At 34.3% G+C, this 15,268-nt stretch overlaps 2 protein-coding genes across 2 annotated transcripts; both read right to left on the reverse strand.

Annotated features, from left to right (window-relative positions):
* Nucleotides 1-410: 410 nt before the first annotated feature.
* LOC107412959 (flowering time control protein FY) lies at nt 411-9,111 on the reverse strand. Its single transcript, XM_016020808.4, has 18 exons — nt 8,285-9,111; nt 7,337-7,425; nt 6,923-6,991; nt 6,693-6,797; nt 6,101-6,196; nt 5,926-6,008; nt 5,736-5,807; nt 5,571-5,668; nt 4,678-4,737; nt 4,520-4,580; nt 4,352-4,439; nt 4,185-4,248; nt 3,739-3,817; nt 3,048-3,137; nt 2,382-2,470; nt 1,481-2,031; nt 1,137-1,382; nt 411-885 (listed from the first exon to the last, which is right to left on the reverse strand). Exons 1-18 carry the CDS (start codon nt 8,466-8,468, stop codon nt 817-819), a joined length of 2,193 nt encoding a protein of 730 aa, XP_015876294.3. The 5' UTR covers nt 8,469-9,111; the 3' UTR covers nt 411-816.
* A 1,905-nt stretch (nt 9,112-11,016) lies between these two features.
* LOC107412958 (protein NRT1/ PTR FAMILY 5.4) lies at nt 11,017-15,268 on the reverse strand. The gene is made up of 5 exons (XM_016020807.4): nt 14,936-15,268; nt 14,544-14,761; nt 14,169-14,420; nt 13,806-14,083; nt 11,017-12,155 (listed from the first exon to the last, which is right to left on the reverse strand). The coding sequence occupies exons 1-5, from the start codon at nt 15,030-15,032 to the stop codon at nt 11,294-11,296; spliced, it is 1,707 nt and encodes a 568-aa protein (XP_015876293.2). The 5' UTR covers nt 15,033-15,268; the 3' UTR covers nt 11,017-11,293.

Consider the following 15,268-nt stretch of genomic DNA (forward strand, 5'->3'; position numbering starts at 1 on the left):
TGAGAGAATAAATTAATAAAATACAATTGTTAAGTGAATTATATAATTGAGATAAAAAAAAAAAAATGAAGTGTTTGACTATGAGATATTTAAGGATTATTAAAAAAAAAAAAAAGGCAACATTGTATAGATTAATTTAATGGCCGACATTGTGTCATGAAAAAATCACAGATAAGATATCTACGGGTTTCTTGGGAAGAGAAAAAAAAAAAAATCTGCCCTATTGGATTAGATTAATTTAATGGCCTGGATCATGTTATAAAACGTTAACACTTTTAAAAAGCAATAGATAACACTTACACCAAATTCTTTTACAAAGTTATTTTACCGATTAATGTGGCATTACTTTATTAGAGAAAATGATATAAATTAAATATGAATAAGCAATCCTTTAAAATGATAAATGGAAATCAATACAAACAAATAAAATAGCATTACGTTACTTGCTAAATCAATTGATAAATAGTTTTGTATACAGCTAAGCCCATTGCAATATAGTTCTCGCATAATTGACCACTTTCAAATTTAAATCTGTTGTAGAAAGCCAAAATTCACCATCTCCAATACCAGTCCCAAGTGACACAACAAAACCAAAAGAACTAAATTGATGATAATCCCTATTTAGAATACAAAATCCTAGACTACTAATTCTACGCTCACCAAAAGTATCCTCAATAAGTCACTATGCCAAATACATACAACTACAGCTAAAAGTAAACAAAAATTTGTAGATATACATTGATAAAAGTTGTTCAGAGATTAAGAAATTTCCTATTTTGGCCATGGCTGGCAGCCCCTATGATTGCAGTTAATTCTCTACTGAGGTAGCTGACCGTGAGGTGGTCCTTGCGGCGGAGGTTGTGGCATCCCAGATTGATTAGTGGACTACAGTAAGCAAGAAAACAATGCATTAACTTTTGATGATGTAACAAAGGAAATTAGAGATTTGACTTTTAAAGGGGCCCAAATTCCCTCTACAAAGCAATGCAAGAGCCAAATCAAACTCATGTTTGTAAATAAATTTAGAGGAAAGCTTGAAATTTATACCTAGCATACAAACAATTATGCTAAATTCCAAAATTGCTCACATAACAAGCAATGTGCATAAAAGCAATAAAAAGAAGCTTGTGTCTTACCTGGTAGTGATTATACCCAGGCATCATTGGCATTTGTCCGGCTTGTCCCCGGTTGAAAGCACCACCCTGTGGATACATTGGGGGTCCACCTGTATTCGAAGGACCCTGCATGTTTTGCATGCCATTAGGAAAACCCCCAACCTGAGGAGGCGCTCCTGCAGAGGATCCTCCATGCATTGGGTTCATGCCCATAAAATGACCTTGAGGCATTTGTTGAACCATCTGATTCATTGCACCTTGCATCCCCTAATGTCCAAAACAAATGTTATCAATTATAAATTCTTCGACTACAAGAAGATGGAAACAAGACATTAAACAATATAAATTGTGTTCAATAATCATACCATTGGACCAGGCATTTGAATAGGAAGTGATGAGGGAACTGATGAGGGCATAGGCATAGATCCAGGCATGGAAGATGGCATAGATGAAGGCATACCAAGTTGGGGCAACTGGGGTGGGGGACGAGGTAAATGCGGATGTTGGAGCAAGGGCAAATGGGGAGGCTGTAGCTGTGGCATATTTGGAGGTGGCATAGGCACAGGTTGCATTTGTTGTGGGTGTCCTTGGTGTTGTTGATGTTGTTGTTGTGGAATCTGTTGAGGGTTTTGTTGATATGGTTGTTGCTGATTGACAGCAAGGAGGGAGGGATGAGGGCCAGGTGGAAGAGGAGGAGCCCCCAAAGGCATTGAAACTTGATGAGGTGGCTTTTGCTCACCCTGAATTGATGTGTCAAGTGATGGGATAGATAGTGGCATAGCAACTCCAACACCAGGAATCGTTCCCTCATTTCTAGCCAACCCAGGAGGAAATGGTCCAGGAGTTGTTGGCCCATCCGATGCTGGAAAATTACCAGGTAAGCGACCAGAAAAAGCAGGATTTTGCTCACCATAACCTGAAACAAAGAGAAATGTTTACGGTTATGGAAAATCTTACCTCCAAGTTTAACCATATCTACATCAACTGGAAACTACAAATCTACTGTTTGTCGGTATATCTAGTTCCTTTTGCATTTTTCTCCTATAGAAGTCTAGAGATTTGTAAGAGCAAAACATGTAAGCATAAATGCCCCGATGTATCAGCAACTTAACAATAATCTTCTAAGAAACAACAATAAACTCCTCAAGGGTTCATGCTATTTCATAAATCAAACTTGAAATTATTAAAACCTGAAATGTTATATTCAAAAAGAAAAAAGGCCATATAAAACTATCAACATTTTAATAAAGATAGCAGGATGCCAACCTTGGTTCTGACCCATGTTAAATTTATCACGAGTTGTGTCTCCTGGCCTATTTCTGCACCAAAACTTTGTTGTGTGATCATTGCTACCACTGCAGAAGAACCACACAAGATTATCAAATGAAGGGATCAAAATTATTGAACAATGATATAGCAAGGATACTACCTTGTAAACATGAAAATATATAATAGCTGTATAGAGTCTTAAAATTCAGATATTTACCTGGGTTTCTGACAAACCTAAGAGAATGTTTGCATTTACATTAACATTCAAACTACTTAAAAATCTCTCAGCTGCATGTTGTGATCCTCACTATAATTTTATTTTACTTTTTTAGTATGCATTGGCATACGACACCAACTTCATAACATCCTTAACACAAAGCATACAAGGAAGGAATCAGGTTTCTGACCAGCTAAGAAACCAATTCCATGTCCTTAACAAAGATCAACAATTATACAGACAAAATGAGTTGGAACAAGTGAATATAATCATAACATAAACTTTAATCGTTTATTGTTCACTTATATATAAACAAGAAATAACAAACAATTGAGGAGATCTCTCTAAATAATAAAATATTTAATTTAAAAGAAAAAAGAAAAGAAAAAGGAAAAAGGAAATGAACTAAGCAGATAAGGTGGTCAAAAAATAAAAATTAAGTTTACCTGCAAAGAAGATATCCAATAGGATGCCATGCAAGATCCCAAACACTGTTGTCATGGGCATTGGGAATTTCTACTTGGGGAACTTCATGCCTGTGCATCAGAAAAATTTTGATGACCTTTCAAAACTACTTTCAAACTCCAGCATGGAATGACACAATGTATCACAATGACCCTTAAAAAGAAAATGATAGATTACTACTTTTGCTTTAAAGATGAAACTCGAAAAGAGAGAAATTTTTTTACTGTCCATCCACACACCTTTATCTCATTTGTAAGGGGAATTTACCCAACTTCTTCATGACAAATAATACACCATTCTCAGAAACAACATATGTATCTCTAATACGATTTCAGTTTTTCAAGACCTCATTAAACAATTATACAATTAAATTTCATATTAGAGCATCTTAAAGGTTTATGATTATACTAGCACATATCATGCATTTTACACTAATTCTTATTCTCCTCTTGTGTTTTACCCCAATATCTTGATTCTATAAGAGAATTTTCTATAATAGTCAATGTATCTCCTTATAATTAGGTTGGAAGCTACCAATATGTGTAAGTCATCCAATTCAAAAAGGAGGAAATGATTCTACTTGGGTACTTGTCTTTTCTTTCCCTACTTTTTCCTTTCACTTTTTTCGCATAGAGGATCTTGATGTGGTTAAAAAACATGAAAATAACGTACCCAACAAGCCAATGGGAAATAGATCCATCAAAACTCCCACTGACAAAATATTCTTCGTGAAAGGGATGCCAAGCCAAAGCTAATAAAAAATGAAAAAGCAAAAAACCATAAGTTTGCATACTCATATAAAGAAGCATAAGCAAATATAAAAGAAAAAAGTTGCAAACAGTATTGGCTCAAACCCAGTGCAAGCATAGCAAATAAAAAGGAGGAACTTTACTAAAACTAGGTTTATATAAATATACAAACTTTACAAAAGCAGACCTACTGCAAACTACGTCGAAGAAAGGAACTTCACAAAAACTAGGTTTATATAAATTTAAAACCTTTACAAAAGCAGCCATACTGCAAACTGCGTTGAAGGATCAAACATAACAAATAATATCATGCGTCAACACAATCTTCCTTGTGTCAAGCACGATTAAGGAGAAAAAAATGTTACTAACCAGTCACATCTTTTCGATGTCCACGGAAAGATTCAAGCTCCTTCATGACCCTTATGTCATAAAGCTGAAAAATTAGATGTAAAACTAAAGTCATTGATAGGAAAATATCAACATTTATATTGATGAAATGTGAATGCATCACAGGAAAATAGTTTTAAGTTACACACCTTGATGATTTGATCTTTTGATGCAGTTAGCAACCAGTTACCATTTTGGTTCCATTTGACACAAAGCACAACATTTTTGTGGCCGTGACTGCAAGAAGCAAGCACAACTTCTCAAAGAATTCAGTTAAGTAACTAGCATAACTTAAATATGAACATCTTTATACTCACAATGAACATAGTTCTCTCCCTGTTTTAGCATCCCAAAGTTTGACAAGGTTGTCTTTTCCACCTAAGTAGAGACCAATAATAAAAGGATAAGTATCAAAATGACAACCCACAGAAAGACCATATCATATAACTTCACCATTGAGTTCTTGAAATAACACCTGAAACTAATAAAGACTTTGTCGGATGCCAGTCAACACTCTTCACATCCCACCCGTGGCCTGCCTGAGTTCAAAGCACACATAGGAATTCTATAGTTACTTCACGTGCAATTAGCAAACAAAAAGCACAAGGGACATTACTAAAAGCCTCAGATTATCGTAATCTTAAAACAGAAGAAATATTTCATGCAACCATGGCTAAACTTTAATCACAGTCAACTATTAAGCTGCACAAAGGATGCTAGGGATCATAAACACAAAGGAATCATAAAATTTACACTAAGATGTAATCTTGTACCTAAAGGTCATGCAAAAATCATTCATAAGAATTTTATTCATTTCATCAAAATATTGGAAAATGAAATATCAAATACTAATACAGGTAAAAAACAAAAAAAATTAAAAAAGAAAGTGATAAGAAATCATGAAAACACAGAAGACACAGATAGATATATCTATCATCTATGTATGCGTGTGTGTGATATGTATGCATTCACAAAAAATATGACACAGTGGAAACAATCTTCATATTATAGTGATTGGTGATTGGTAAGCGACAAATTACATACAGTTTTCCACTATATCATAAGCAACTATGCCCTTTTTCAATCACCCCACCAATAGTTGTCTATGGCTTTGCTGACAGGAAAAAATCATGTCAAAGTTGAGAAGAAAAATGACATACGAAGTGATAATTGAGAAGCCATATGCATTCATAGATATAGGTTTCAGGTATGTATAATGATGAAGAAATCAAAGGAAAGTCATTGCAATTAGAGATGAAGCCAGACAAGAACTAAGGAACCAGTAAACTGTTGGTACAGTGCTTGCAAAAGGCTACCCAAAATCATAAAACTTATTTTCACATCTCCTTTGTATTCAAAGCACTTTACCAGTTAAAGAGCGTTCTTCTTGGCACCGTGCAAAGTCCCAGACTTTAACAGTAGTATCATCAGAACAGGAACAGAATTTCAAGTCTGTCCTACAAAAACTGTTCAAAAAGTCGATTATGGCATGCCATGTGAAGAATGCCCATACACAAAACTATCAATAGCTACCTCAAGTCCCGAACTGATTCTTTATGAGCAGATTTATTGGCCTTCACGTTATTCATGTTGATCTGCCAATACCTAAAAGGTACTCCCATATGTACAAAAAATAAATATTAAAACTATTAGTTTTTCATTCAACAAAAATTATAAACAATCGGTAGTGAGGACAACAAGAAGCTCCAAACAGATATGATACTTGATTGCACCCCCATCATCACCAGAGACCATCCAGTTGTCGTTGTGACTCCACACCATAGACCTAATTGCTTGATCATGCGCCTCCACATAGGAAAAAAGAGAAAAGAAATTATAAGCCTTACTTTGCACTATCCAATTAAATAAGATGATGAATATCCTCTAGAATTGTCTACCTGAAGAATCATTTCAAAATTAAATGATTGTCCATTCCAGATAGTGAATTCGCCACTTTGAGAGCCTGTTATAAGGCGTCTCCCTGTAGGAGTCCACTTTGAAAAAGCAAGGAGTCAGCAAACATTATAATTAGAATAGCTCAACCAAATATGATCAAGTGTCACAAAAATTAACGAAGCTAACTGAATCTAAATGCCACATAACCATCAAAAAGTAGAGAAGTTGATAGCATTTTTAAAATCTGTGTGCAACCGATGAAAGGACCTTGCATTAATCCCCCAAAACAACAGAAGGAAGCCAAATATCAAAAGTAAGCAGGGTTCATATGATACTACAGATCAAAAATAAATGTACCACATCAAAAATGCAATCTAAAACAAAATTACTCAGATCTAAATTATAAATTAGGTGTACAATCTAACCGGTCTGATCTCAGTCAAGCAAACTAGATTTTACTCCCCACCCCCCACCCGACATCTGATAATAAAATTGAAAAGTAGGTCCTAAAATCCAATGCGCCCATCTCTAAACAAAGGATTTTCAAATAAAATTAATTTGGATTAGTTCTTAGAGGTCTATTTATTAACTTACCAAAACCCGATTTATTGAACAACGGTTTTTGTTCAAAGAGGTATGAACAAACTTTGCAGCAAAGCTAGTAGATGGATTATCTGAATACGCAACTGTTGGCAACATCTACAACAAAGATCAACATAATATAAGGGATAAACAAAACAGTAATTGGAAAATATTTGACTACCAAGATGCTACCATGTTCAAATTAGCAAGAGTTAACATAACATTAGCAATTGGTTACTGACATCAATTGCAGCTGCTGGTGTAGCTTGCAATACAGTCCGATCCCTCAAATCCCGCTGCCACATTCGAACCTGCAAAAATAGAGACACAACATACACCTTTAGAACCATCAAAACAGACTCATAACATTAGTCAATTCTCCAAAGAATGAAGTACCACTGCAAACTACAACACATATCATGGGAGTCAGCAAAAATTTTAAGCTGGACGCATTTTTGTGGCACACAATGTGTGAGGAAATGGATGCCAATATAAACTTAAGTGCAAAATTCCCACCCTGTCCTTTACATGTAATATACAATCCATTCGACAATGTTGATGACTTGAGTGACAGGAGGAATGAAGAGCCAAAAGGCAAGGATTCTAAATGATGATGCTACTTAAGAAAAATGATTGAAGCATACTATAAACATTACCTGCATATATCGTACCACTGTGCTAGTGTAATCAACTGCCCTCCTCTGGGTAAGCTTTCTCCTTTTTCCAGCAAAATTGTCACCATGGGCTGCAACAAACATTTGCTACTTCTCAAACAATAGATCTTATCGGCATCATGCATGCCATAATTTTACTAATATATTCTACAAGGAAAAAAAATGTTCATAAGTTTACACCTTACACCTTAACCATCACTCTATTATTTATTAACAGGTTACAAAGTTACCACTATTGTCCTGAACGTATGGACCTCTCTCAAATATGGAACTTAGATCAACATAATAGACGAATAAGTATCGAATTTTCAATATATGAACCAAAAAATGAATGGAGGTTTGAATTTTCAATATATGAACCAAAAAATGAATGGAGGTTTCCGGGCCGTTTTCAGACTGATATTTCTTTTTCTATTGAACCTTAAAAAATTAAAAAAAAAAAGACTTTATTGAAGTTCAAATGCAATTATACAGAACAAGGTGGTCTCTAAGCCATGTAATCCTATAATGCTGATAAATGCACCAAAAGGCTCAAAAATTATATTATACATGCTTATACTTTACAGTCAATGGCATCCAAGATTATTGGCTACTCCGTGTGACCCTCAACTGTCGGCCCTATTTTTTTTTTTTTTCCTCTGGCAAGTGTAACTTGCAAACAGAAAAATGCTTTGCAAAATTTATACTTTCCAAAACTCAGAATCCAATTATAAACTTAAAAAAAATAAAAAAATAAAAAAAAAAGGGTAGTAACAATGCCTTGGCATTTTATATGTTTGACTCAGGGAAAGTAACTAAATAATCTTCTGTTTCAAAATCCTTACTTTTCACTTCCTTTCTCTTTCCCTCGACTTTCCCAGTAACCAAACGGAATAATAAATATAATAAAATATAAAAACGAAGGCATAACAGCCTTAAAAGGTACCATACCATCGTAAGGAGGAATAGGAGGAGCAGGGGCAGAGGGGTGGTGATACTCCGGAGGAGCCATATTAGTTGAAGAAGCAGACGGCTGGCGCATCATTTGAGGCTGCGGAGGTGGTTGTGGACCCCTGTGAAAATCTCCACCTTGTTGCTGTTGCTGCTGCTGCTGCTGAGGCTCACCGTACATCATCTTATCAAACACAACCCTAATCCCCCAACAATGAGAGCGAGACAGAAAGAGAAAACCCTAATCCTAGTTCAGAGCAAAAACAAAAATAAAATAAAAATAAAAAACCGCCGAATGCAAAACCCTAAACCCAAAAAAATCCCCTCCAAAAATATTTTGGGTAGAGAAAATAGGATGAGAAAACGCGGGACAAAAAGCGAAATTCAAAAGGGTATGAGAAATTCACGACCACCCTTCAATTGATTCATACCCCGGAATAGAGATTTTCAAGAGACTTCCAATTTGGTTCTTTTTTTTTCTTTTTTTTCTTTTTTTTTTTTTTTTTTTGGGTATATGCGGAAGCAGAGTGGGTAAAGGGAGGGAAAAAACGCTGGTGGTTTATTTATTTATTTTTGGGGTTAATTTTTAGCATAGAACCAAACCCAAATACAAAACGAAAACATTATTTTGGGTGCGAATGGAAATCGAAGAAGAAGAAGAAGAAGAAGAGCTAGAAAGAAAGAGGAGATGAAGAAGAAGAAGAAAAAGACAAATGCAGAGGCAGAGAGAGTAGGAAGAAGAAGAAGCAGCGAGTAGCTGAAAGAAGAAGAAGAAGGAAGAAGAAGAGCGTAGCAGTGAGCCTCTCAGTCTCAGATTTCCACACTGTTTTCCAGCCCAGGAAGGAAGAATTGAAAAACGGTTCGGACTTCGGGTTGGATTAAACGACCTCGTTTTCTTTCTTTCATTTTTGGGTGAAAATCGACTTCGTTTTCATTGTTGCTATATAAAGAAAATAAAACAAAATGGGGAAAATTACTGTGACAACTGAGAACCCAATTTTTTTTTTTTTCATTTTTCCTTTTTCATAGAAATGTCTTTGCATTTTCAGAAACTGTATAAAATATCCTTCCAGATTTTATTTTTATTACAATTTTAATACTTTTTATTTCGTATATATTTGAAATCTGAATATTATCATCTTTTGTGTAAATACAATCAATTAACTGTAATTGACATGTGTATATTATTATACATTTTCTATACATAAATGTGGAAATATAAAAAGTTTTCCTTTTATGAAAAAATATAAAAAGTTACTAACAGAGTCCTTGGTCAAAAAATTAGAAGTGCATTATACATCAGGCACTTTATTTTTGGCTTTTTTTTTCCAGCAAAACTATCCCTTCATATAAAATAAAAAGGTAAAACTGAAAAATAAAAATATAAAAGGAAAAGTAACCCTTGTCCTTGTGTTGGTTGAAAGGCTGGGCTAGGCTAGTCAAAAGTGCTATTTTGACCAAAAGTTAACGAAATTCTAAAACTTTGATTAATTATTAGCACTTGCAAAGAAATAAAATAAAATAAAATAAAAAAATAAAAACACCCATATATATGATAGTTAGAAACTCTATTAACTGCATTTTATCTTATATATACTATATAATTTACAGAAGTGACAAATTAATTAGAATAATTATGGATTACATAATTAGCAAAGCAAAGCTAATAATTATGATAATGGGAATATTAGTCATAGTGATTGACAAAAATATTTTAGTACAAGCAGATAATCATCACCTATTCTCTTCCTACTCCATTTTCACCACCTCTTGTTATTCCTCCATCATAAATTGATGCCTAGTTTAGGGTGTTCCAAACCCTTTTCACTACAAAAAAGTGTAATTTGTGTATGGATAAATGCATATTGATTATTGCTTTGAAAGTGCTCTAGGCTGGGAGTCCTACCACATGTGCTTTGAAGAATCAGGTCGTTGTAGCGAACAAAAGTACTTATTAGCTCTCATTTATCACTGAAATTTGGGCTACATATGTAAAGTATATATATGATAATCATGAACTTCAGTTTGAGATTTGGTAAAACGTTCTAACCCAATCTTTTATGTTTCTCCTTAATACATGTTTATATTTCATATATCAATTTTTTTTTTTTCCCCATCTGAAAATGGGGATTCGAACTTATATTATATTATTGTCTAAAGGTAAGAGTAATAAAAAAGAAAATGAAATTTAACATTTGTAATATGAACATTGACCAATTATTGAACTAATGGTCATTTTCATTTTGACCGATCTCGATTAAACAGAATGATTATATGGTAGCTTAATTACCATATAGAACGGTATTAGTTAATTACAACGTTTTCTTTTTCTACTGTTAATCATAAGTTAATAAAAAGATGCACTCTATGGAGGAAATGTTAAGCTGTGACTAAATTTGCATTTGTTATGGATAATGTTTGGTGTACATACATGAATCATGAATCATTAGGACTTTTTTTTTTTTTTTAATGTAAATGATTTTCATATAACTCTAGTATGTAAATGTGGTTTATGATATGACTGAATGTGTAATTTTTCAGTTGCTTTAATATACTTTAAGAGATTGTTGGGATCCCATTAAACAGTTTTATTGATCAAAGGGGTTCGGTTTATTAATGAAAATATATCAATACTTCATTAAAAAGGTTTAAAAGAAAAACGGTTAATTTGTATATGACATAGGGTTTGCCTATTATTAAGTTATTATATAAGCAGAGTTTCGTCAATTGAAAACACAAAAGCCATAATACTCTAATATATATCATTTCCTTACACATGTACTGAACAACTCCCACTTAATCAATTAGCTAGTCCAACACTAAAACCAATATATATGCATATATACACATTTTAATATGTGTATATATATATATATATATATATTTGAACATTTTACTTGTAGTTTACCTGCTAGTAGAGCTAATTGCATATCCATAGAGTCCACAGAGCTTTGTTTTTCTACATCAAATCTAATTGGTAAAACACCACAATACTAACCCCTCTAAATCTCATACATTGGAACTCAACTCTTTCTCCTTCTGAGTTTCTTGCCCTTCAACTTTTTTATACACAAAACCCTTCGCAACCCAAACATAAACGCACAAAAACAAGCCACTCAACCCTGCCAATAACCAGTAGAAGTAATCAAGATGTGACCTATTAAAATTGTTCCCAAGCCATTCCTCACCATGCTTAGAGCTTATTTCTTGCACTATTGTTATAATAAAACTGCTTAAGAAATTCCCAACTCCAACAATGCTTATATATGCTGCTGCTCCTAAGCTCCTCATTGACTCTGGCATTTGGTCATAAAACAATTCTTGAAGCCCAACCACTGTGAATGCATCAGACAATCCACATATCATGTATTGTGGGAATAGCCACCAAACTCTTATTGGCACTATAGCTTTGGGATTGTCCAAGAGATTGTGCTCTCCTGCAATTTTGACCCTTTTGGCCTCTACTAGCGCTGAGGCAACCATGTTGAGTATCGAGAGGAATAGGCCAACCCCAATTCTTTGTAGGACTGTTATGCCTGATGGGTGTTTGGTGAATTTTCGAGCAAAGGGAACGAAAAGTTTGTCGTAGACGGGAACGGCGATGAGGATGGTCAGGCCAACGAGGCTTTGGAGTATTGCCGGCGGGAGCTGGAAGTGTCCAATTGACCTGATCATTGTGCTGCTTTGCTTGGTGTAATAGGTGTGAAGCTGAGCTTGGACTACGTTGAACATCAAGCAACTCAGCCATACGGGGATGAGACGAATGACAAGCTTCACTTCCTCTACTTGGCTTTGTGAGCATAGCCTCCATGGATTTCTTGTTTCTCTTGATGCATCAAGGTTGTCTATGATTGCTGCTCTGTCTAAGAATCTATAATTAATTTGAACAATTAGTTAATGGTCAAAAAAGTAAATTAAACTACTACGCAAAAATATATATTCACATTTACATAAAAGGGTATTAATAGAACACTCATAGAACAAAGATAATTATTCTAATAATCTTTATATTATTTGATGAATTAATGTACAATTATTGGAAATAACAGAGCATATAATGTCGATATAATATCTATTATCTTCATATGATTAACGATTAAAGGATTTTAAAAAAATATATCTTAAACATAGTACTAAAGAAAGTGTTGATTAACTTTATTTGTTAGGACAAACAATAAATCAAAATATTCACTTTTTTTTTTAACTTATTAGTTTAATAATTTTGGAAAAGCAAAAGATAGGTTGGACACTATATTGAATTTGGTTGTTTTCTATGGATCAATGACTTCAAAAAGCGCGAAAAGAAAGAAGTGCATAAATAATTGTCAAAGGAATATTGTTTTGGTTTCAAAGTGGGATAATGAAAAGTGAAGGATAGTGAAATGCCAAAAGGATAGAAGGGACACAAACAAAGCTGACATATAACAACTGGTTAAGGTCATCACTCATTGCATTTGGCTACGTAGGTTTTTTTTTTTTTTTTTTTTTAACTTTTATTTTATTTTTTCTTTTTTGGAGGGACAAGAATTAAATGAACATTTAAAGCTTGTGGAATTTAGTAAATAATGAAAAAAAAAAAAAAAAAGGGACTAGACCTTCGCCCCCCCCCCCCCCCCCCCAACAAACAAAAAAAGGCCATGTTTCACATGGCCTTGGTCATCACAGTAGTTTTGAGTGGGTTAACCAGTTTCCATTCCCAACCATGTGCCCACCTCATATCACATATTTTGAGACAGAAACTAACAAATATACATGACCCATATATTTCTTACTTTTATTTTCTTCTCAACTTTTATTTATATAAAAATTATTACCTCATAATTCATGATGCATCATCCATGTGATATATTCTATACCAAATTTTTATTAATAACATGTGGGTATTTTAAAATATCACACTCCTATAATATCACGTTGTTGAGATCCGTTATGTATATATGAAAAATTAATGAATTTAATTTCACAATCTATAATATGTATACTTTTAATCATCACAAATATTATAAGATTATTTGATATATTTATTTAATGTCTCTGACAGTATTTCATATTAAATATAAAAAATAGTGAATTTAATTTCATAATATGTAATATCTATACTTTTAAAGTTCACAAATATAATATATTTATTGGATATCCATTCCATCGTACATATCATATTATTTTAAAATGTAAAATTCAAATATTGTTTTGGGGAAAAGAAAAAAAAAAAAAAAACCTCTTATCAATTAATTACTTTACTGTAGCAAGTGTTTGTAGCACTACTTATGAACTAACCAATATGATATTTATACATTTAATCTAAATTTTATCAAACAATAATTGAAACTTCATATACACACAGTGAATACATAATGAACAGTGGCAGTGGGACCCAATTATTTATTTTCATTTTTTCGGTTACATTGCTCCTGGACTATCATAAAATATTATTCCCATTTTTGGGTAATTTTTTCCATGTTTCAAAAATTATTTCCACTAAGTTGACCATGAACTAGTAACTGATGGAATTGACACGTACCTGAATTGGCTGGTACGGCCCAAAATGTAAGCACCCGGTTGACCCTTCACCAGGGTCCCATCCCTTTCATGATCCCCATAATAGATCCCAAAACGCCCGCGCGTCTCATCCACGCACCACTTCCTAGCGGCCGCCACGATCACCTGTGCCACCGAAGTCATGGGGCTGCCCACCGGAACCTGCCTCCGGTATCTCTTGATTCCCACCAGAAATAATGCCAGTGCCACGGCTAGCACTGCCGTCAACATCCAGAATCCCAATGCCCAACTAATATTGTCCTATACAAATATTCATATTATTAGAAGTTATTTTATATGGTTAGGATTGTCTGATATGATCAAAATAGTCACATGTTGTTGTTACCTGAATGTAAATGACAAGTAGAATGGCGGTGGAGGAGCCAAATACTATCCCTAAATACCACCAGTTGAAGAATGAGGCTTTGGCTTGTTTCTCCTCCGGCGAGTCCTCGTCGAACTGGTCGGCGGCGAAAGTCTGAACGCAAGGCTTATGGCCTCCTTCGCCAACCGATAAGATGTAAAGCGCTACGAAGAAAACTGTCTTCCGAATATGCATAGGAATCGCTGACACTGATAAGCTAAGCATAACCGTTCCCTACCACAATCAATATTTCTCAAAGCATTTTAGCTCTCTATATTTCATGTATTGTATATGTATGCATATATATATATATATATATATATATATATATATATATATGTATGTATGTATGTATACCATGAGATAAATGACGGAAGAGAGAACAATGGTGTTGAAGCGACCGAGGAAAGAGTCGGCGACCAAGCCTCCGATGAGAGGGAAGATCGAGGAGACGCCGACCCATAAGTTGACGTTCTTGGCGGCGGTGGAGATTGGTTGGTGAAGAACATTTATGAGGTACATGATCAGGTTTCCGGCTATCCCATAGTAGGCAAACCGGTCTGCCACCTCAACAACTGCATGCACATATATACCATATAATATATGAATTAATTTAATTTTATTATCTGTAATAGGATGCTGATGTTCAGCATAATATAAACGACAACACCTAGTAAAAATGAACTGTGTATGTGTATATATGTGTGTGTGTGTATTATAAGTTCATAGAAGGGAGAAGAAAATCTTACAAATGATGAAAATTGCAGCATTCCAGCCACCTCTAGAGGAGACCTTCTTGGAGCTGAATGATTCATAGCCATTGACTGGGGTTAAAGACCTATCCATGGTTCTTCAAGATTGATATAATGTTTGTTGATCTCTCTCTCTCTATATATATATATGCAGTAGAAATGGTTGAAATTAAGGAAGGTTTGAGAGGTTAATTGAAGAAGCTGATAGAGTTTGATGAAGTTGTAGGATTTAGGGCATATGGGGTCCCTTTTATATGGGCAAGGCAAAGCCTTTTTGGGCGTTTCGGTACATACTTTGACACATGGATTTTTCTGGTGCAATAATAATTT

The sequence above is a fragment of the Ziziphus jujuba genome, chromosome 8, assembly GCF_031755915.1.
Source record: "Ziziphus jujuba cultivar Dongzao chromosome 8, ASM3175591v1".
NCBI lineage: Eukaryota > Viridiplantae > Streptophyta > Magnoliopsida > Rosales > Rhamnaceae > Ziziphus > Ziziphus jujuba.